At 39.5% G+C, this 24,590-nt stretch overlaps 1 protein-coding gene across 15 annotated transcripts; it reads right to left on the reverse strand.

Annotated features, from left to right (window-relative positions):
• Positions 1-1,392: 1,392 nt before the first annotated feature.
• DBT (dihydrolipoamide branched chain transacylase E2) lies at positions 1,393-24,524 on the reverse strand. Of its 15 annotated transcripts, XM_042840629.2 has the most exons (14): positions 22,407-22,485; positions 20,790-20,844; positions 18,745-18,863; positions 17,976-18,039; positions 16,761-16,884; positions 16,509-16,584; positions 15,456-15,637; positions 8,897-9,024; positions 8,186-8,429; positions 6,888-7,054; positions 6,376-6,453; positions 5,024-5,215; positions 4,752-4,823; positions 1,393-3,130 (listed from the first exon to the last, which is right to left on the reverse strand). In XM_042840629.2, exons 5-14 carry the CDS (start codon positions 16,825-16,827, stop codon positions 2,963-2,965), a joined length of 1,374 nt encoding a protein of 457 aa, XP_042696563.1. In that variant the 5' UTR covers positions 16,828-16,884; positions 17,976-18,039; positions 18,745-18,863; positions 20,790-20,844; positions 22,407-22,485; the 3' UTR covers positions 1,393-2,962. The 15 variants fall into 15 exon arrangements, with proteins under 15 accessions (XP_042696563.1, XP_042696565.1, XP_005300958.1 ...); XM_042840631.2 differs by lacking the exon at positions 20,790-20,844 and having other exon boundaries at positions 22,407-22,495; XM_005300901.5 differs by lacking the exon at positions 17,976-18,039.
• Between the last annotated feature and the right edge of the window lie 66 nt (positions 24,525-24,590).

The following is a 24,590-nucleotide window of genomic DNA, read 5'->3' on the forward strand; positions in this document are numbered from 1 at the left end:
GGTCTCATTCTCTGGAAATAGGGATGTCATTAAGAGAAAACCAGTGTACAACCAGTATGACAAGATCATCACTATATTAGGCTTCACAACCCCAGTGGAAATAAAGAGATGTGATGCTGTGGTGAGTGGTCTCCCGCTCCACTCCCTTTTCAGTCAGAAATCCCAACAGTTCAGAGCACCTGCACAGAGGTTTCCACAGGATCAGGAGAAAGGGGAACTTACATAGGAGATGCTGCTGTCCCTCCCCTTCTACACTCCCACCCAAGCAGTACTTGATTGGGCTCCTCTCTGCATGATAATTCCATCTGATAAATATTAAAGGTGAACTTTTAGGTAAGTGGGGTTTGTCTCTCTACCCCAAAAAAGAAGCAGGCCACAACTTCATGGATCCTCCAAGATTTGAGCACATCTCAGACATGGCTTCTGGAGATTCTGTGTCTCTGCGCTAGCTCAGGGCCCCGCCTCCTTGAGCTCCCTGAAAGCACAGTCCCAACCACAGGCATCCCTGGGACCTCCTGTGAAGTCTAACCCCTGCACTGATTCCCAATGGGTTTAAGGGAATTGTGCACCCAGTCCCCAGCTCTGCCCATCTTGCCCACAGCACATTGGATCCCAAGAGAGCCAGGACAGAAGGACAGGACAGAAATCACAGCTCACTGCTTGAAAGAGAATCAGTAAAACTATGTCCTCAATGACATTGCCCAAGAGTGCCGCTTGTGAAGACAGTTTTTGTAAAGTGGATTCATAACCACTATGTCAAATCCTCATCAAATGGCAATGCTTTCCTGTCACTACCAACCTGGGCCAGATTAGAACTGGTTCCATGTGAAGGTAAAAGGCTCCATAATCCATCACTAACCCCCTGATCCCTGTTAGTTCCCCCCACATCCATTTATAGATACCAACTGTACTCACTTTTCAATCCTCTAAGATTTTTTTCTGATTTAGTTATTGAAAACTTCTCTTAAATACCCAATTTCCTTCCTGATTTAATTAACTACTCAGATAAGTAGAGATGATTGCAGAAGATAGACTGCCCATTTTGTTAAGGATTTGACAGACAAAAATAGAAATCTGGCTCTCTTTGCTGGCAGAGTAGTTTAATCTATCTAAGGTATTTCTAAGGCACCTATCATGTTGTCTCATTCCTTCAGCCCTTCAATTTGGTTTTCATCCATAGTCATAAGGTTTTCACGTGCATCATTTGGATTGCAGCCCTTACAGCAACACAAATGATAGGTGAATAGCGTTTAGTCCATGTCCTTTTGCTAAGTATCACGAGAGCAAGACTCCAAGCACCCCTTCTTTGTGATCTCGAATAGGAAGAAGATTTATTCTCCTGTTCAGGATTGTCAGCATGAAATTCCCAAATAAGAAGATCCAAAGCACAAAGCTTGTCATAAGTTTTATTAATAGAAAAATCAGATTAAAACGAATCTTGTCTTACACTGCAAAAGCTAATACAGATAGAAACCACTGTGCATAGGAACATGAGTAGCAGCTTATATTTCTGGTGTATATCCTCTCCCCACAGCTTGAGAGTTTCTTCCTCGCCCCCTTAAGCAGTTAGCACATCAGGTCTTGCATCTTCCTCCCTTCCTTCTCATGGTCCCTCAGTTACACCTTTCAGGTTACTTATATCTACTCACCACAGGGTCTTATCCACAAAGGTATTCAGCCAGATGTACCCTCCAGAGAGGAGATTAGTCTCTTATGAAATGTCCTTTTTGACTTCCCCAAATTGTTTGGTTACATTATAGTGATCCTATATTGTTTTTGCAACTCAGTGTTCTCTGGAAAGTGTATGCGCACAATGGTTTTTCTTTGCATCTTATTTGCAAACCAGCATTCCCACTGTCCATTGTTTTAGCCTAAAACAACATATATGCTATTTGTCCTGGGGGTGCTAACCTGAATCCTATTGACTGTCTGCCTTGCATATGAGTTTAGAGAGGATTTATCTAATTCTTATGCGCTGTTTACACAGATTCTATTTCATATCAAATACTGATCTGTTATACCTTCGTATCTGAACAAACAATAGCTGTCATGTGCAAGGTGACGACAGTCTTTTAGAGCACAGTAGCTGTTTGCTAGGTTATGGTAATTATAAACTATGGTGGTAAGCAGCTATTTGGTTAGTGATGGAAAACCTATTCATGGCATCCTTTTGCAGGATGTTGCTTCCCAGAAGAAAAGTCTTAGAGTATGTAAACAATCCTACATACTTTCAGCCTACCAGAGTGTGTTGCAAGACAGTTCTACAGAGTTATTACAAAGAGTTGTTGGATACAAGTAAATATTCTGAAACTGTGCAGGAAGTAAATTTTGGGGGATATTGTCATCTTCCATTGTCACCTGATACTGAGTACCTGTGCTAAGAACTTTCTATGTATAAGAGGACTAGAGGAAACATTAGCACCATAAACCAATAAAAAGTCCACTGGACATCTTTAAAGATAATCGTAAAGACATTTTATTTGAACATTATTTCTGCATAATTTCTTTCAGGAACTTGGAAATATTCCATTAGATTTGTTAAAATAAATTCCCGTTTTCAACCAGGAATAATTGCGACGTAACTTCCCTTCTATCCAGAATAAGCAGTTTAAAAGTACTGCAGACATGTAGATATCTGTCTTTCAGTAATGTCAGCTTAGTGGCAGTCAGCACATATTATCACAGTCAGGCACTAAATACTTCCCCCCCCCCATCACATTTAGAAGTCACACCATGACCTATTATGTATGACAGCCTCCCATAGAATAAACTACAGAACTACTCATTTTAATTGAAAAGAATGGAACAGGTTATCAATAGACTGACATAGGCTCTTGAGACCTTTCAACCAAATAATATAATTATATAATAAGAAAACGGACATATGCTAGCATAGCTAGCTTTTATAATGATCGAGTTTATTCCTCCGAAGTTTAAGGATGTGTTCTGGCATTAGTGTTCTTTATTTAAGATCTATCAGCATGGAAGCAGGGTTCTCCAAATAGGATTTCCACAAGTTAGAAAAACGGGCCATTGTAGCTCCATCAATAATTCTATGATCAGCTGACCAGCTCACATTCATTATCTGTGCTTTAAATACTTCCCCATTACCATTAAATCGGGGAAGAACCTAGAAAGAAGAGAAGGGAAGAAAATAGGAACCTGATGAAAGAAACTATACAAACATGATTCTTGTCTTAACAATTGCTAGAGTAAATATAGAGTAGTATTTCAATTAAGAGAATACAGATTTCCCCCCAATTGTTTATGTAGTGGGTCTCAAACAGAATTACCACGTACCACTCCTAAGCAACCCTGTTGAATTTATCTTAATTCCTCCCTGACTCCAAATTATCCTGCTAGACCAGAGGTCCCAAAACTGTGGGGCGCACTCCCTACACGGGCATGAAGGAACATTTGGGGCATGGCTGGGCCCGGACCAGCCCCCACATGGGGCAGGGAGGGAACACCACCCAGCACCACTCCCCGCTCTGCTCTGGCCCTGCCCCCAGCCTTGGCTCCTGGCCATGGCACCCAGCCCTGGTCTTGGCCTCAGATCTGCCCTGAGCTGCAGCCTGAGCCTTGGCCCCCTTACCCTCATCCGCGTCCCCTTCAGCCCCTCAGGGGAGCTGCGGTCCCACTCCTGGCCCCAGGGGGCGCAGACAGGGATAAGGGAAGTATGACTCTGAAAAGTTTGGGGACCACTGCGCTAGAGAAGTTGATTGAACCTTTGGTGTTGAGGTGACACATGCCTCCCAAACCTTCCCTAAAAGCTCAAAAAGGCATAGGGTAAATATATGAAAAGTATTATCCACTAAGAAATGTAGGGGGAGGGTCTGTTTTGGTTTTTTGCTTGTCTACACTACCAAATGTATTTATCTGACTGTACAAAGTTCTTAGATAGATTTAAATCTCTGGATCACGTAACAAAACTTAAATATCAGAAGCAATTTGTTTCAAGTCTTCTCCTGGTTTGAAACCCTGCAAGTATTCTTTCTGAACAAAGATGGTATTATAAAACCCCTACAAATATCAGAATATAATCTAATTTTTTTCTTTTATACCTAGAAGCCAACAAGTTAAATAAAAACATCATGAGGTGAATATAATGGACTTCTGGTAGACAAAAAGATTTTTGTTTATAATTTTTGTCTGTGCTCAGCCTTTTAAGTCTTATAAAAACATTGTAAGATTTCATTTACAAAGTTTACATAGTGTCCTTCTTCCACATCTTGTAGAAAAAATGCTTTCAGTAAGAACAATGTACAGTAGTACCTCAGAGTTACGAACACCAGAGTTACGAACTGACCAGTGTACCACACACCTCGTTTGGAACCAGAAGTATGCAATCAGGCAGCAGTAGAGATGAACACCCCACCCCAAAAACCCCCAGAAACAAATAAAATTCAGTACTGTGTTAAATGTAAACTATTAAAAAATGTAAGGAAACTGGTTCTGTGCTTGTTTCATTTAAATTAAGATAGTTAAAAGCAGCATTTTTTCTTCTGCATAGTAAAGTTTCAAAGCTGTATTAAGTCAATGTTCAGCTCTAAACTTTTGAAAGAACAACCATAAAGTTTTGTTCAGAGGTATGAACATTTCAGAGTTATGAACAACCTCCATTTCCAAGGTGTTCGTAACTATGAGATTCTACTGTATCGAAGGTAGACAAAATGCAAAGTTTTAATTGAACATGGTCTTACTACAGTACAAACACCTGTGTCTTTGTAGTTAGATCAACATACACATACCTGTATCTTTCCAAGAGCACCAATAGCTACTTCAGGAGGTAGTATCACTGGTTTGGCATAGGTACCACCAATCTAAAAAGGGAAACCAAGAAAATTAGCTCAAGAATATTCCAGGAGTGCCCAATTGCAGTAGCAGCATGTTTCTTGTATGCTGTACTGTAATATTTGTTATAGAAAATACTTTTTTCTAACGATTACATATTTATCAATGTAACAGGTAGTAGTTATTTTTTAACCAATTTTTTGAATGTAAAAACTTTTTTTTAACTCACTGTGCCAATATTGGAGAGAGTGAATGTTCCTCCAGTGAGGTCATTTGTTCCCAACTGGCCTGCAGAGCCCAAGGTCAGAAGGCGATTTAATTCAGAAGCAATCTCAAACACGCTACAGACCTGAACATTTTTCACGTTAGGGACAATCAAGCCTTGTTCTGTGTCCATAGCAACTCCAATGTTGTGAGAAGCCTACAATATATTCAGTTACAATACAGTAAGTTTCACTAACCAACCATACGCTATATGTAAGTTAATGCAAAAAAAGGAAATATGAATTAGCTTTATTTTATACAAACTGAAGTGCTAAAATATTGTTTTCAGTATTTCCACTAAGGAAGTTTCTGTTCAGAATAAACCACACTCTATGCAGATTTGAATTTTTTAAAGACAAGTCTCTTTGGTATTCTCCATATAATTCTGGAACAGTAAAGGCAACTTCCAAACTGTTTTGGGGGAGTTTAAATCTAGGAAATTTAGGCTCCTGAGTTCAACATCCCCTTGGAAATATGAATTCTTTATACTGTTAACAAATCTGTGCACACATCGTAACAATAAAAACTATCACCCATGCTGTCAGTCTCAGCAGCGAGACCATGAATTTAAAGGAAACAGAGACTGAACTGCCCTTTCATCCTCTGAAGTGATTCAGAAAGAGTAAGTCTCAGAGATGTGGAGTAAGACAGTTCAAGGGAAGCTTGCATTGCTGACACCCGTGCTATATCATTTCTGTAAATACAGGAGTTCAGTCCTCAGGACCATCAACCCAGTACCGTTCACAAGCACAAAATAAATCCATGCAAAACGTGTATTCCGGATAGCCCTAACCACAAACTCTCCATATTTTCTATGTTGCATGTCAAGCTTCCTGCTTTCTGTCATACCAAGAAAATCCCATATTTTTTTTAAGTAGAAAGGTGACTTATTTAAGACATCAGGGTTGATAGACAGAACAGTGTCACCATTGCCACAGTAACAAAACATTTCTCCCCCTACATTTGTATGGGTTATGGTTTGGGACTGCTTGGCCCCTTGTCAGAAAGAAGAGCAAGAGAGCAGGTTGCTAATATGGCTAGCAGTGGCATGTCTTTCTTAGCAGGCGCTATATAAATAGCATCAATTGCATTAATCTAGTCCTCTCCATTCAATCCATTTTGATATTAGACAGAGGTGGTGGTGTATGGATCATTTTCCATCACAGTACTTAAGAATTGCTTTGGGATCTATTGTTTTCCCCCTTTTCCATTCAAAAAAAGTTAATTTATTTGTACCGAAAAAGAGCCCTGATTATTAGATGCTTGGAGGAGCATTACTTTTTTGGCACAGGAGTATTTTCATAAAATTGCACAAACCTTGTATGTGATATTTTGACAGTTTTCATCCACAGACGCATTAAGAATAGGATAATGCAATAATCCCAGAGAAGCTGCCTGTTAAACATAAAAAAACAATATTAACACTAAGACCTCTCTTAATACTCTTATCACCCAATGGAGAAAGGAAGGGGCAGGATGAGTGTACCTCAGGCAGCTCGTAATATCCAGAATGCAATCAAGTGTTTGTCTAGGTTACTCTAATTTCTATTTTGAAATACTCTGGAGATCCATACAAGTACCTAGATAGGCAAAGGGAACGGGTTACTGTAAGCAGGAAGAGTTCTCACTGTAGAACTAAAGAGGGTTTTTGTGTGTTGCTGATTGTAATGATGAGAGGGATAAAATAAAAAGGCAATTAAAAAAGCTGGCTGAAACCAAATGAAAAAATGCAGAAGAAAAGCAAGTTTTTCCTTCCTCCCCACTATGTCCTTTGGTGTCAACAGTATATGCCATCAGGAATCCTGTTCTGAAATGCAGCTATGACTCACCTTTATGAAGAAAGGCATAAAGGAGAGTTTAACTCCACGAACTTGTGCTAGAGGTTTCAATTCTTCTCTCAATTGAACGAGCTGAGTTAAGTCAATCTCATCACAATAACCAAAGTGAGGAATCTTCAATGCAGCAGTCATGGTCTTTACCATTGCCTTGTGAAAGCCTGAAAAATATTCAATGGGTGCTTTTACCAATAAAAAGCTTTTAGAAACTTTAGAGTTAGTCAATTTTGTTTGAAAAACTATAAATCTTTCTTTCAAAAGTTGGGATAGAATCCACTTATGATCATTCTTGCTTGGGCACCAAGTTACTTTAGTACTACACCAAGAGCTACTAAAATAGCACTGGATACAACTGGACACTCTGAGTACCTTTCCCAGACCTGAAGAAGAGTAGCTCCGTGTAACTCAAAAGCTTGTCTCTCTCACCAACGGAAGCTGGTCCCATAAAAGACACTACCTCACCCACCTTGTCTCTTTGTATACAATCGGAATTTTACCATGAGTGTGAAAATATTGATGGGGAGACTCGTTATACACCTGAAGCAGGTACCCGATAACTTCAGTAATGAATTTATGCTGCTCCAAATGTTTGGAATTATTTCCGTATCCTAGCATCTGTCTCTAGATCATTCCTACAGGCTAACCTTGTGTGCAAGGCCCACAAATGTTAAGCTGCATCAGTCTTTTCATCTTTTCTAGCCCAAATATTATGTAACTGAGGAAAACAGAAATGTAATTTGCTCTCCCAGTGCATCTTGTCTTATCTGTGCCCATCTTAGATTGGGAGCTCTACATGGCAAGACTGATTACATCACACATAAACAATCCTACTCATTGATCCTGCTAATAAATTACATAATGATTTCTATAGGAATAGTATTTGCAATACCGTTTGAAGAATTCCAGAGTACCTATTTCCAAAATTTTGCACAAAATGTTTTTAGATGTTCATAATGCACAGTTAAAAAACAGAATTTAAAATGAACAGGTGCAAGTCACAGCCCGATGCTACTAGCAGAGAACATGATGAAACCACACAGTGCCAGAGAAGAACACTGACAACCCTGTCTGACCACCATTTGAAAAATTATTTCAAACTCCTCCCTTCTGCGAAGTACACTTACCTTTCCTGATTCTCATTGTCTCCCCACACTAGTGTGATTACAAGATGAAAGCTGGCTCTCCGTCAATGGGAATAGGAGAATCAATTTAAATGTTATCATTCACTGACTAATTATTTAGAAGCTATATCAACTATGAGTGCTACTTCATGATTGCATTTATGTTTTTACCTGTCACAGCCTCAGTTTTATCTTTCCCTGCAAACACGATGGGCTTGGAAATGGGTATAGGAATTTTAGTTCCTTTGTCCTTTGGAGCAGCTGGTGCAGTCTCCGATTTTGGTAATGGTGGGATAATTTCAGGTTTTGGTGATGGAGGTAAAATAGCTCCCGTCTGCTTGGCCAAATAATTGAGAATATCTTCTTTAAGGATGCGGTTATCTTTCCCTGTTCCAACAACTTCACTCAGTTTAATCTGAAAAGTATATAACAAACTATAGAACTTTTGCTATATAGCACAAGTAGAGAAATTATATGTTGTAATTGGATTATAAATACAAAAATGTTACAGGTACTCGAGTAACATTCCTCAGGTTAATACCTTCTTGTGACTTAGTATCTGCTCAAACACTATCTAAACTTTCTGAAAGACCCTCTGTGTCCTTAATTATATATATATATTAAGGCAGAATAATGATTATTTAAAAGGTACTTTTTTCTTATAGGAGAAATATTATATACAAGCAGTTCACAGCTTCAACAGTGAAACACTATTCATTTGAAGCAAGCCATTTATCAACAACTTTTTTCATTGTTGTTCCCTGGCAATTCACCACCAGCTTTCAATAACATTTGAGTTTTATTGCCCTCCCAGATGCAGTCAGACTAATATACAAGCAATGGATATAAAACAGAGCTGGCTTCAATAGAATACAATCCTACATTGTTTTCCATGGCAAGGCGACGGACAGCAGGGGTTGCCAGTGTTTTGTGGCCTTTTATCTCTTGGTGTGTATGTTCTTCATGAGACACAGCAGGTGTCTCAACAACATCCTCTTCTGAGGCTACATCTGAAAATAATATAAAAACTGCTTTAACTTTACTACATTGCTCAAAGTGGTTTTGATTAAAACAGAGATATGTATACAGGTTATGGTTATGAATATATATATATATACACACACACACAAATATACATATAGATATATACACACACATATAGACAGATATACAGATATAGATATAAACGGTAATTGTAACTCAGGTTCAACTTCAGCATTACCTCACAACAGGGTGATGAAGCACTCTGGAAGAGAGGGGCTATCTCCCCAACCACAAGACACTGGTTTCAAGCACCTAGTCACTTCATCTTGAATGGTCCCTTCACCTTGAATGGTCTTTATCTAGAGATCTTGATCTGTTTTATCTTGTATTTATTCATAGAGTCACAGATTCTAGGACTGGAAGGGACGTCGAGAGGTCATCGAGTCCAGTCCCCTGCCCGCATGGCAGGACCAAATACTGTCTAGACCATCCCTGATAGACATTTATCTAACCTACTCTTAAATATCTCCAGAGATGGAGATTCCACAACCTCCCTAGGCAATTTATTCCAGTGTTTAACCACCCTGACAGTTAGGAACTTTTTCCTAATGTCCAACCTAGACCTCCCTTGCTGCAGTTTAAGCCCATTGCTTCTTGTTCTATCCTTAGAGGCTAAGGTGAACAAGTTTTCTCCCTCCTCCTTATGACACCCTTTTAGATACCTGAAAACTGCTATCATGTCCCCTCTCAGTCTTCTCTTTTCCAAACTAAACAAACCCAATTCTTTCAGCCTTCCTTCATAGGCCATGTTCTCAAGATCTTTAAACATTCTTGTTGCTCTTCTCTGGACCCTTTCCAATTTCTCCACATCTTTCTTGTAATGCGGTGCCCAGAACTGGACACAATACTCCAGCTGAGGCCTAACCAGAGCAGAGTAGAGTGGAAGAATGACTTCTCGTGTCTTGCTCACAACACACCTGTTAATACATCCCAGAATCATGTTTGCTTTTTTTGCAACAGCATCACACTGTTGACTCATATTTAGCTTGTGGTCCACTATAACCCCTAGATCCCTTTCTGCCGTACTCCTTCCTAGACAGTCTCTTCCCATTCTGTATGTGTGAGACTGATTTTTTCTTCCTAAGTGGAGCACTTTGCATTTGTCTTTGTTAAACTTCATCCTGTTTAACTCAGACCATTTCTCCAATTTGTCCAGATCATTTTGAATTATGACCCTGTCCTCCAAAGCAGTTGCAATCCCTCCCAATTTGGTATCATCCACAAACTTAATAAGCGTACTTTCTATGCCAATATCTAAGTCGTTGATGAAAATATTGAACAGAGCCGGTCCCAAAACAGACCCCTGCGGAACCCCACTCGTTATGCCTTTCCAGCAGATTGGGAACTATTAATAACAACTCTCTGAGTATGGTTATCCAGCCAATTATGCACCCACCTTATAGTAGCCCCATCTAAATTGTATTTGCCTAGTTTATCGATAAGAATATCATGCGAGACCGTATCAAATGCCTTAATAAAGTCTAGGTATATCACATCCACAGTCTTATCCACAAGACTCGTTATCCTATCAAAGAAAGCTATCAGATTGGTTTGACATGATTTGTTCTTTACAAATCCATGCTGGCTGTTCCCTATCACCTTACCACCTTCCAAGTGTTTGCAGATGATTTAGCTGTGCCATTCTGAGGATGTTTCTCAGACCTGAGGAAGAGCTCTGTGTAGCTTGAAAGCTTGTCTCTCTCACCAACAGAAGTTGGTCCAATAAAAGATATTACCTCACCCACCTTGACCTGTCTCTGGGACTGACATGGCTACTACACTGCATACACCAGGCCCTTGTCCAGCCCAGGAGTAAACAATGAGGAATCATCAAAGCAAATGGGAACAGCTTGAAAGTGAAAAGAAACCCCAGTCTTCAGAAACTAAGAAAGGAGAGAGTTTTCTCCACTTTGAATATCTGTAATGACTGAAGAAAAAAACTGCCACCCCTTTTAAAATGGAAGGAGTTTGTACTGAAGATCATCCAGAATTTGAAGGACTGTCTCGATCCCTCCTACAGGTAGGCTGGGAAACTGTTTAAGGCAACAAGTAACTCTTATTAGAAAAGGGGTTTTATCTGCTATGAAAGTGAAAAGCTTGAGGTTGTGTCTTTATGTTTGTTTTCTGTATAGCTCATATATATGTTTGCTGTTCCTTACTATTCCATCTTTGAATCTATGGTTTTTCTATTGAATAAACTTTGTTTATTTTCATCCCAAGCAGGTGCCCAGTGTGCAAACTGTGTGGAGTGTGTATGCCATAGTGAGCTAACTGAAAGAATGTCTTCATGACTTCAGGGTTGATGAACCAGAAGGGAACAGACCAAGTATCTGGTAATTCAGAACTCAGGGAGGATTTATTTGGGGAGACTTGGAACCTGGAGGGAAGTTGGTATCTTCTCTGCAAAGAATAACTACACTGGTGAGAGCCAAGGTAAGATCTTATGCTTGTGGGTAGACTACTGGTGTCAGGGAATTGAACCCATAGCTGCACAGCACAAAGGCCCCCCAGGTTACAAGGCAGGCAATGACAAAACTCCTTACTGGTCTGGATGGACCCCAAAACATCATAGGAAACCTTATAAGAAACTGTCCATTTTGGGACTTTTTAAAAACAATCACTAGATCAAATCAAGCAGCTTTGTCATTTTTTAAAAACACACTCAGGAAGAGAATTGACCTCAAGAAATTATGAATTTTCTAATCTCTAATTGACTGTATGAACAGTAAAAAAATCCCACTCTAGTGTAAAAAACTAAATGATTATGGAGATAAAACTGTGTTTAAACATATATAGGTTTTTTTTCTTTTGGCCATAATACTGCTACTAGGGTATTTCACTTTACCTGAAGTAATTTAAATGTAATTAATGTTAATACATTCATTTAGAAGTGGATCAGAAAAATACACAACAGTGTTAGGTATTATTAAAGTGATTAATGCCACGTCAAGTTAAAAAAGCTTATTTGCAAATAAAGATTTAAGACATCTATGTGATATTTAAATAAATTACTAAACAGTCATTATTTTATTTGAAATTCTAGTTAGTCCCTTGCATTTTACTCCCTACAATAAAAGATAGCTCAGAAGTGTGAGTGTTCTGACGGGTAACAAAAGTTCCAACAATTGAAACTGTCCCCAGTGTTGAAGTTTAGAGCTGCAGTTGTTTACATTTCTCTGATATATTGCAGTGCTCAGAAGTTATTGTAATTCTCTCCAATACCTTTGCAAGCCGGAAGTCTGGGGAGAGTGTATACTTTGCTACTGTGTGATTTGTGGCATTTGCCATCACATGAAAAGAAAACAAGTAACAGTTGCAAATTTACCATCATATTGTACATAACCCAAATTATAGAATTTGGATTATCATAAATTTACATAAAATAGATTTTATTATCCTTTTCACAGGTATGTTTCATTATTGTGGTTTCACTTGAGATTATCACTTTAGAGATTTAAGGTAACATTTTAAAAAACATCTCAGTGACTCTGAATGTCAGTAGGACTTAGACTAGTAATTCATCTAGGTTCTTAAAAACATTTCACCGTTACAAGTATAATATAATTATTCAACAAGACATCTGGTGGACCCCTAAGATAACCAATACTTAATTTTATTCTCCTTCCCACAAACCATAGCTAGATTGGTACCAAATACAAAGATATTATGCAAAACTGGACCATTAATTTATTTTTAGTGAGTTCATCATGGAACTGAAGGCTTCTTTTTCAATATACAGCTACCCAATGGAAATGCAACCCCTTCTCTGTTATTAAAAAATAAGCTAATATAGGGATATTTTTAATAGATAGCTGAATAAAAGAAAACTTTAGCCCCTCCTAGAGATCACAGAGCAAAAAGAAAATCATCAATTTTTCTTGAACTAACACAAATCTATCTTTTTGCCCCAAAGAAAATATTAGTCTTATCCCCAACGCCCCTCCTCTACTTGCGCTACATTGATGACATCTTCATTATATGGACCCACGGAAAGGAGGCCATTGAAGAATTCCACCTGGATTTCAACAATTTCCACCCCACCATCAACCTCAGCCTGGACCAGTCCACACAAGAGATCCACTTCCTGGACACTACAGTGCAAATAAGTGATGGTCACATAAACACAACCCTATACCGGAAACCTACTGACCGCTGTACTTACCTACATGCCTCCAGTTTACATCCAGGACACATCACACGATCCATTGAGTACAGCCAAGCCCTAAGATACAACCGAATTTGCTCCAATCCCTCAGACAGAGACAAACACCTACAAAATCTTTATCAAGCATTCTTAAAACTACAATATCCACCTGGGGAAGTGAGGAAACAGATTGACAGAGCAAGACAGGTACCCAGAAATCACCTAGTACAGGACTGGCCCAACAATGAAAATAACAGAACACCACTGGCCATCACATACAGCCCCCAGCTAAAACCTCTCCAGTGCATTATTAACGATCTACAACCTATCCTGAAAAACGATCCCTTACTCTCAGAGACCTTGGGAGGCAGGCCAGTCCTCACTTACAGACAACCCCCAACCTGAAGCAAATACTCACCAGCAATTACACACCACAGCACAGAAACACCAACACAGGAACCAATCCCTATAGGAAACCTCGTTGCCTACTCTGTCCCCATATCTACTCTAGCAACACCATCTGAGGACCCAACCACATCAGCCAGACCATCAAGGACTCATTCAACTGCACATCTACTAATGTTATATATGCCATCATGTGCCAGCAATGCCCCTCTGCCATGTACATTGGCCAAACCGGACATCCCTACGTAAAAGACTGAATGGACACAAATTGGACATCAGGAATGGTAACATACAAAAGCCAGAAGGTGAACACTTCAATCTTCCTGGTCATTCTACTACAGATTTAAAAGTCACTATCATTGAACAAAAAAACTTCAGAAACAGACTTCAAAGAGAAACAGCAGAACTAAAATTAATTTGCAAATTCAACACCATTAATCTGGGCTTGAATAGGGCCTGGGAGTGGCTGGTTCACTACAGAAGCAGCTTTGCCTCTCCTGGAACTGACACCTCCTCATCTATTATTGGGAGTGGACTACATCCACCCTGATTGAATTGGCCCTGTCAACACTGGTTCTCCACTTGCGAAGTAACTCCCGGCTCTCCATGTGTTAGTATATAATGCCTGCATCTGTAACTTTCACTCTATGCATCCGAAGAAGTGAGGTTTTTACTCACGAAAGCTTATGCCCAAATAAATCTGTTAGTCTTTAAGGTGCCACCAGACTCCTTGTTGTTTTTGTACATAAGCAGGATATACAGAGGCAAAACCCCTAGATTGAAATCCTTGCTCCAGTGAAGCCAATGGCAAAACTCCCACAGACTTCATGGGAGTTTCATCCCTAATCTTCAGGAGAGAATTAGGGTCATTTGCCATGCACCCCAACTCCTGACTCTATCTCTTGGGCTAGATATGTACAAGAATGCAAAACTGCCAGTATATCATTGCAGTGTTGTGGCTGATTTTAAAAGCACAAACTAGTTGAAACTTAAAGTTTTGATTCCCAGAGTAATACATCCCCTTGTGCAGATGCAATATTGTTTATTGTATAGGATATAAAATTGCATGCCTCTATGTAGAATGGAGCTGTTACGATTTTTGTGGGAACCATGATTTTGAATTGTCTGACTTGAAAATTTCAAACTCTACCACCAACAACTTTGGATTTTCTTCTATTTTTTTTTTGGGTATAAAAAAAAGTAAAAAGAATGTTGATAATATTTAAATGCATACACCACTGTTCTACTTTATGTAGTTCAGGGGTGGGGAACCTTTTTTGTGTCAGGGGCCACTGATCCAGCCAAAAAAATCAATGGTGGGCCACACATGTTCAACTCCCCTGCCCGGGGGGCACGGAGGCTAGGGGCTTCTGCCCCCCCTGCAGCAGGGCAAGCTGGTGCTCATGGTTTCAGTCCCGCCCGGGGGGGTGGGGGGAGGTGAGAAGGGGGAGAGAGGAGGGCACCAAGACTCAGAGCTTTCCCCTCCCTCTCCCCCCCCCCACCCCCCACGGCAGGGAGAGCCAGCACTTGCAGCTCCAGTCCATCGGCACCAGCCCTGTGGGTGGGAAGCCCTGAGCCTCCGTGCATCCCCACCCCTCCCAGCGGGTGAGCTGAACGTGTGTGGTCCATGGGCTGGATGAAAATGAGCAAGGGGCCAGATCTGGCTCACGGGCTGTAGGTTCCTCACCCATGGTGTAGTTTCTTATAAACAGAAGTTAAATTGTATAGATTTTAATTAAATTCATTTTCTGCAAAAAATGTAATCTTAACCTTGAATTCCCCTGAATACCTGGATGGTTTTGACAACAAAAATAAATTAATATGCAAGAGGAAAAGTGTTTACAATACCTTTCAGAGCATCAGTTTCTATGTCCACTAATGGTTTTCCAACATAAGCAATTTCATCTAGATTATAATGGAGTTTTCTAATGATGCCATCATAACGACTAGTGATAGTGACAGAAGCTTTATCACTTTGTACTTCACAGATGCTATCAAACTGAGACACACTATCACCTTCTTTTACATACCTATGGGGGGGGAAAAGATAGGCTTACATAGCACATGAGAGTAAAATCATACTGGCTCAATGTATTCTTTTAATAAACTCAATTATGAATAACAGTATAATATGATGTGTTGTTTAAAATGTGAATGTATTCTGTTGTATACCTCTTGCCAGCCTATAGACAGGAGAACTATCTTTGATATGCAAAATGTTACCATGACTTGGGATTCTTCCCCACAATACATTTGTTCTATCGTTTTACTACAAATATTAGTGTTCTCTTGACAGGATACAAACTATTTTCAACTAAAAGCCTCACGTTCAGTTAATGAATAGCACAGGTTGGTCTGACCCTGACAACATGAATATGTGACAGGGAAGCTCTACAGTTGGAGAGTCTACCTCCAGCTGACACAGAGCAAAAAACATTCCATGGCTGCTTTCCCCTTAGTGGAGTCTCAATTCTATTAAATCAATTTACCATTGAGGTTTTGGGAATGATTTCTGTGCTAGGTTCTTCCATTTTAAAAGGAATTATGGGCCTAACTGGGGTTTTCCTAACCAGAAGCTCTGTTCCAAAATTCAGCCTACCACATGTGGTCCAAACTTAAACCTCCTGCACCCCCAAACTAGTCATTGTGGAGGGAAGAGAGAGTGCTACCTTTAGCTGTAATTAAATTATGGACTCTTCCCCAAAGCAGTCCATGATGAGGTAGAACAATAGAATATTAAACTCAGATTATACAGGGCATGGGTCTTCAAAATGTGGCAAACATAATTAAAAAAAGCCTACACAGGTAACACAAAAAGGTTATTCACAATCTATTGATAATTAATGTAGACATTAAAGCATTTTTAATTTCTGAGTATGTTAGTAACAAAATTAAACTTACCATTCTTTCACAGTCACCTCTGTAATTCCTTCTCCAATATCAGAGAGCTTAAACTGGACAATTTGGCCATTTGAAACTTGAAACAGATAATCGGACAAAAATAGCAAGTTAAATATTAAATCTAAAATACCAGCTAGAAAAATGTTAATACACCAAATATACTAGATTATGTACTAGTAATTAGACACAAATCACAGACTACTGACATAATGGGAATGTAAAATAAATTACTTAAATATAAAAAAAACTTACTAGCAGATGTTCTGAACAATCTGTGTTGATGACTAAACTTGAATGCAGATTTGTCAAATATGCTCATGTATTTGGACTTTATAAAGCGAACACTGCCACACGATCTAATATGGTGAACACAGATCTGGAGGGGAAAAAATCTCAAGTATTAAAAAGGTGGGGTCTTAAATTACAATTGAAAACATTCTATAATGTATACAGATTCTAAATTAGCACAGTCTTTATTTGTCATATGTACTTATATAGTTTTACTAATATAACACTTGGGAGTTCAAAAACATCAAAACATCAAGCATTTTGTCATCACTAGTTAATAAAAATCATGACAAGATTTGGCATCAAATATATAGCCGTTATTGTTTCTAAGCAACTGGCATATGTTTTACAAAGATTACATACACACACTAAACACAAGTACAGCCATTTAAAATATTCATATGCAAAATGCATGTTGGAAAGAACTTTTAATGTGAGGAAAAAAATCTGTACATTTTCCTTTGACTTTATAGTAATCACAGGTTGATCTGAGGTGCTAATTAGAATGTAATTGAGATTCTAGGGCACAAACAACTGCCTTTCCAGTCCCATTTAAAATAATCTAGAATTGGCATATACCTTCAGGTAATTATTCTTTAACATCAGCTTTATTAAATTATTTTAGTATTGGGTATAATTTGCATGTTTTCTTTAGATCTGAAATTATATACAGTCCAGAAACCTAATTCAGGAGTGAATACAATAGTTTGAAAAGTTCTTTGATATAGAGGCATTGTATAGTCACAGAAGCAGTAATTCTGGATAAATGCCTACAGGCCAAGAGTGTTCCCACTGAAGTTAATGGATGTTTTATCATTAACCTCAATGGCAGTTAAACCAAGCCCTTAGAAACAGAAACCAGTTTACTACTTTAGCATGTATTGGAGCATAAGCTTTCGTGGGTCTCATGCATCTGACAAAGTGGGTATTCACCCACGAAAGCTTATGCTCCAAAACATCTGTTAATCTATAAGGTGCCACAGGACTCTTTGTTGCTATTTACAGATCCAGACTAACATGGCTACCCCTCTGATACTTTAGCATGAAACATGTTTATTTAAATTTTATTCTGGTTTTATGTTGTCTAAAAATGATCACTAAAGCTAACAAAAATAACTTTAAATAAATTAACTGCTGAGATTTGCTACTAAAAAACAAAACTCAGGTGCTACAATGTACCTCAAGTGGCTCAGACTGTAAAATTTAGAAATTATCTTCTTAGAGGATCCAGAAAACAGGATACCTGCATGGGAAAGTTTGCAATTATGTGTTTTAACTTAATTTTTCCCCCTTTCTTAGTTCAGACAAATAGAAAAGCATATTAACTTCCTATAGACAAAGAATATTAAACTTCTCCCATAAACTAGGAAAGGATTGGTTTTATGTGACACCTTTCATAAGAAAGATAATCCAGAATACTATGCTATATTGAATTTTAGGTACTGTTCATGTATTTCTTATGCATATTAGTATATATAATTTGATCTGATATGTAAATACCCATAACTGTTTCCTTTTTTCCCAGGAACAATATTTACACTGCACAGGCTAACTCTAACAACATTCCAATGTCATTTTCAGCTACCTTTCAGCTACTTGTTATTGAGACAATCTCTGTTGAGCTAGAATGAGTATTTTTTCTAATTCCCCCTATGAATATCCCTTCCTGCCTATTTCCATGACAAAAATTCAGCAAAATAACATTAAACGACAGTAGCTCTTGTTTCATGAAAACATTTAAAGTTTATGGCAAGTTAGATTATGTTCCAGTAAAGTGTGAATGACTTTTCTGCCCTGATTTTTTGGATTTTTTGTTTGTTATATGTTTACATCTCCTCGCTTGAGATCATGGCTATATTGTTTGCTCAATAAGGCTTATTAATTCAGAACATAAAATACAATTCTATTCCCTTATAAAGCCCCTAACTGGAAAATGCTCAATATTTACCTGAATAGATGATCACAAGCAGCAACCTCTGAACTATCACTAAATCTGAAGTTTCATGAATGCATTCCATTTGATTTTAACATTAGGTAACCACTGAAGATAGTAAATTAGTACTGTCACTGCCAAAAAAACAGACTGGTTTTGGTACAGAAGATTTTCAGTCCTGTCTTGAGTTGACATTTTTAGGAATAATTAAAAACTAATGCAGTGTTTTAAATGAAATATGTCTTTGATTTTTAATACTACACATTCTTTACGAAAAAACTTGGTGAGTTAACAGTTAACATATTAAATGAATCATCCAGCATGTAGTCTCTTTATACAATAAGGTGTTACTTTCTTAACAGCTCAAATCCATGGACTAAAGATGCTGGTAATTTCACTGCGTAATATCATTATAGCAATATTTATTGTTTCATTGAACAAATTACAAAATAATTTGTTATTATGACATGAAATAAGAGAATCACTCTTTTAATCCTATACTAGGAGTACCATTTAAATAATCCAACAAATATAAGAATATTAAACACATACACTGATCTTTGTAGGATTGGGCCTTAGTTAGAAACTGAGTCGAAACAAGCTTTGTAGGCTAGCTAAAGCCAGAAAACATTTATGAAAACAAGTGCTTGACACCCAGGATATGTCTTTACTGGTCTATTTAAACTGGTTGATTGGCACCCAGATCTGAACACCAGCGTTAGCCTAGACTGGGTTTGAATGTTTCCATAGTAAAGTCATACCAATGTTATTGTGTCCTCTCTGTTTCTGCACTCGCTTGTGTGTACTTGGGAACATATCCCATGGTTCTTTGTGCTGAGACACTAAGATTCTTTCCCAGTCAATTGTTGGAGAACTTTTCTGTCCTTTGAGGGGCACTATAGGAAGGGTATTAGAGGACTACCAGCACTCAAGTGATTTTACCTGGACCCTCACTGTAAAGCGGGCTGGTTTCTGCCCAAGTGAAAGCAGCAGATTCTAATCTATACCCTCAGCCATGTAAACTAGCCTGGATGTGAAGTACCTCCAAACCTGGGTGACAAGTTTTTCTATGGAGATAATGGGGTGTGCACTAAAATCTGGGTAAGAGCCCAAGTTGACTGCACAGTGAAGATATACCCATTGTCAGACACTGCCATTGTCAGACACTGCCATTGTCTGACAATTATAGTAATACCACAGTCTTCCCATGCAAATGTTAAACTTATTTCCAGAATGGTTCTGCTGGCCCAATTTTGCTCCTGGATTTCTAGATAGGTAAAAGAGGCCCTTGTGCTTTCTCAATCTACAGCTGTCCAGGAGACTACACTGCTAGCTTCACAACAGCAGTTGATGCCATATTCCCTTCAGGCTTGATTACCATTATATACTCTACTTAAAGCTACTACTTAAATCCATGTGGAAGCTTCAGTTAGTGGAGAATACCACTGCTTTCTTCCTAAGTGGGGCAGCTGAAACAACACATGTGCTCATATCTTTGCATTGACTGTTAGTTTGCAGGTACAATGCAAGGTGTTGATCTTTACAGACCTGAATTAAAGTTATGGGACCAGTTAAATTAAACTGCAAATCACTCAATCTCAAAACCCAGTCTGAACACAGTGTGACAAGTCTAAGAGGCCTTTCAGTGAAGGATGCCTACCTTGTGAACTCACTTGTCTCGGCAGTCTCTCAGAACTAGAACATAACTGAACTTCAGGGTATTTTTTTTTTTTAATATTTGTTTAAATTTTGTTTTGCATACATTTTCTATATTTGAAAGTGCCCAGCTGCCTTCATAGAAATCAGTAAAATAAAAATTGTATCACAATGTTATGATTATTTTATCATGAAACCTCAACATAAGTTACAGGCAAAAATATATTTACTGAATCCTGACAACCCTCATGACTCTTTGCAGTGGATGTTTTCAGGAAGAGAAATGGAATGTCTTCCAAGAATAAGAGAAAATGCATGCAGTTAGGTATCCAATCTAAACAGACAATGCTAAATTACAGACCAGATAACTCACTGATGCAAATAGACAAAAGAACCATTTTTACCTTAACATAGTTTTCCTCTGGATATGAAAAGCAGGCATCCTGATTAGATAGACGACTAACAAGACAACGCAGAAACAAGAAGCGGGAGTTTTCAAAATGCTTTGACAATTACAGTGAGTTGAATGTTGTCTAAAAAATGGTTGATTGCTAAACTGTTTAGACAATTGTCACAAAAATCCTTCACTACAGTATTATTAAGTGAATCCTAAATAAGAGTAACAGATTTATTTGGGCATAAGCTTTCGTGGGTAAAAAACCTCACTTCTTCAGATGCATGGAGTGAAAGTTACAGATAATCTGTTAGTCTTTAAGGTGCCACTGGACTCCTTGTTGTTTTTGTGGATACAGACTAACACGGCTACCCCCTGATACTAAATAAGAGGGAAAACTTGGTAGGTCTGTGACTAGATGGAACTGGATATAATTGTTTATAGCTGATAAGATGCTGTGGGGACAAAAAATATCCACTTCTCTCACAAAGCAGGATATATGTTCATTTTAAATGGTTTTTCACTTGGAAAAGCTCATGAGATATTTTCATTTTTGTGAAGTTCCACACGACAACAGCAATCATATACTCCTACACCAACATGCTTCAATAAAGGTTTCAATATAGACAGTTGCAAATACTGAGCATCATTTTGCAAAAACATTTTTAATTGACGAGATTACAAGTTTTATTAAAAGCAGACTGTTTGAACCCCTCCCAGCAAGTCAAGAGGCTGCTTATGCCAGCTCTTTGGAGCTACACATACAACATGGTTGTGATGCAAAGACACATACACAAGGACCATATATAGCCTATATAGGGATGTATTTGTATATGAAGGGAGTTGCCATCTGTGTGGGATATATAGGTGATGCAATGGGACAGATAATTGTGAGGCTTACCTAAAAAAAGGGTATAACTGGCTTATGAAAATGTGTATTTGAGATGTGGATTTCCTTGTAGAGATGTCTGCATATTGAAGAGATATGAAACAGTAGGGAAATATCTGCATTGGGATGTCTGGGCTGGTGGGTTATGGGGTGGGGAGGGGTCCACATTGGGGTGTCTAAGCTGGGAGGCTCTGGCATGGGGACCACTGGGGTGTCAGCTATGGCAAGGGACAAGTCAGCACAGGGGATTCTTGGACGGGAGCTATGGCACAGGGATGGGTCCACATGGGTATCTGGGACAGGGGAGATCTGGGCTGTCAGGGCCGGGTCTGCACTGAGGTGTCTGGGAGGAGGGTTAGAGTGTCTGAGACAGGAGGCAATAGCCTCCGGGAGGGGTCCATACTGGGGTGCCTGGGATGGGGCTGTGGGAAGGGGCAGGTCTGCACTGCGATGTCTGGGGCAGCGGGTCTGAGGTATCTGGGACAGGGGACTATGGCCTGCGGGAGAGGCTCGCACAGGGGTGACCGGGATGGGGACGGGTCCAAAGGGGGGTTACGGGGCAAGTGGAGGTGTCTGGGGCGGGGGTCTCTCCACTAGGGACCTTCTTCTCTCCCCTGCTCAGGAGGGGCAGGAGGTGCCAGAGGCAGCGGCTCCCCGGCGGGCCCGCGCACCCGAGAAGGCGGGGGTGCACGCGTTGCCTGGCCCCTCATAAGCTCCAAGGCGCCCCGCCCCCCTTACCAGGCGCCCCGCAGTCCGCGAGCAGCTCCTCAGCGCCCTCACTGCCGCCATCTTAAACAGGAAAGAGAGGGAGCCCCTACAACGCCCCCCACACCTCCCACCCGTCAACCAATCAGAAGACAGCTTCAGACCCAGCAGCCAATCAGGGGGTAGAGGACTAGCCCACTCCCAAAGCCAGTCGGTGGTGTAGGGAGCGGCAAGGTCTTGGGGCATCAATTTGTTCGGGCGCGGCGGAGCTTTGTGACTCGGGGCGGCGAGCGCGTGGCTGGGGGGCAAGCGGGCGTCCCCCAAAGGTGAAACTGCTGGGGAAGGGACTTCGGGGAGACTCGTACCGCACAGCACAGGGCGGAGCAAGGAATCGTGGAAGCTTCAAACGGGCCCGTTTCACCCACGTGAATTCACAGCGCCTTAAGTTCACCTATGCAGAGTCCCCACGCCCATACTGTTTCGTGTTGCTACACCTGGCTTTCCCTGGATATTGGAAATGATTGTCTTTCCCACTCCCCTGCAGGAAAGATACACAAACCAGGGGCTGCGGAATGACACTGACTACTACAGCACTCAGTCTTCATCAGTGATGTTTGCATTGATTGAAGCACCGCAAAAGATGCCGTTAATGCACAAACTCAACAAATGTGGGGGACCGGAGAGGATGACGGTTTTTCTTTGATCTTTCAGTTATAGGGATTTTAGAGGTTACTTAATAGGTAGAAAAATATCAGATTGAAATATGACTATAAAAGGGAATTTCCGTTTTAAATTTCATAATAAACATTAAAGAGCGAAGTTTCAGAGGGGTAGCCGTGTTACTCTGAATCTGTAAAAAGCAACAGAGGGTCCTGTGGCACCTTTGAGACTAACAGAAGTATTGGGAGCATAAGCTTTCGTGGGTAAGAACCTCACTTCTTCAGATGCAAGTCCTTGCATCTGAAGAAGTGAGGTTCTTACCCACGAAAGCTTATGCTCCCAATACTTCTGTTAGTCTCAAAGGTGCCACAGGACCCTCTGTTGCTTATTAAAGAGCGAGTGATCATCAGATAAAGTTGGTATTTCTCGTTATTTTAGTTTTTTAACTCTTTACTCTCTGATGTTATTATTCATTTATTTTAATTTAATTTTCTCAGAGGAGAGCCCTGCAAATCCGCAGATACAAAGCAGATATCTGAAGATCATGGACGGATGCTGATCCAAATTTTATTTCTAAAGCCCTGCAAATCTGCAGATATCCATGGATTATTTTTGCGTATCATGGATCAGATGCGGATACAATTTTTGTATCCGTGCAGGGCTCTATCTTGGAGCTTTCACAGCAACTGAAAATGCACACTATCAAAATTATCCCTTGTATCTACACAGTAAGACCTTGTCTGCACACAGTGTTCCTAATGTGGATGCAGCTATATTGGTGTAAATGTGCTTATAACGACATAATTTATTCCTAGGAAGCAGAATAAACTAAACCAATGGAAGCACATTTACACTAGTATAACTGCATTCAAACTAGAGGTTGTACTGGTATAACTATTGCAGTAAAAAAAATCACCCCCAAACCATACAAAATCTGTAAGAAATATTATATCCCTTTATTTTATGCCCCCTTTTTTCCAGTTAATTTTGATAGCCTTATCATGTATTGGTTTGATAGTTTTCTTAACTTTTTTACAGTTGTTTCCTGCTTTATGAGTGGCAAAAGCAACTATGAGAGGAGGCTGGTTAATTTATTCTACCATATGGTGTATAGCTATACAAATTACAGTCTGGATTAGTATCCTTAATTTGAGAATTTTATTCAAAACAGACTCTGCAGCTGTATAATATTTGGACATTACTAATCCACACCAATTTTTAAAGGATTATCTATGGTCGTAATAGAATGTTCCTTGAAGTCACTGGGACCTGAGGTGCCTACAATTAAGTATTTGCAGCATTGGGGACTGAGCATTCTCTTTTTGTATATTGAAAGCAATCAGTTTGTTGTCTGTAAACATCTCTTACCCTCATTAATGGAATAGGTACGTTTAGTTCCTCCTTTGTGGTCCCAGCACGTAATAGCTCCTTATAGTCCATTGAAGTTCTGCTGCAAACTTCACTTGCCGCAGAAACAAACATACTCTTGAAACATAAGCCAGCTTCCAGACAGTTATAGCAAACAGCTGTTTTAGGCTGTTAGAAGCCCGACTTCTT

The sequence above is a fragment of the Chrysemys picta genome, chromosome 8 (genome assembly GCF_011386835.1).
Source record: "Chrysemys picta bellii isolate R12L10 chromosome 8, ASM1138683v2, whole genome shotgun sequence".
NCBI classification, from domain to species: domain Eukaryota; kingdom Metazoa; phylum Chordata; order Testudines; family Emydidae; genus Chrysemys; species Chrysemys picta.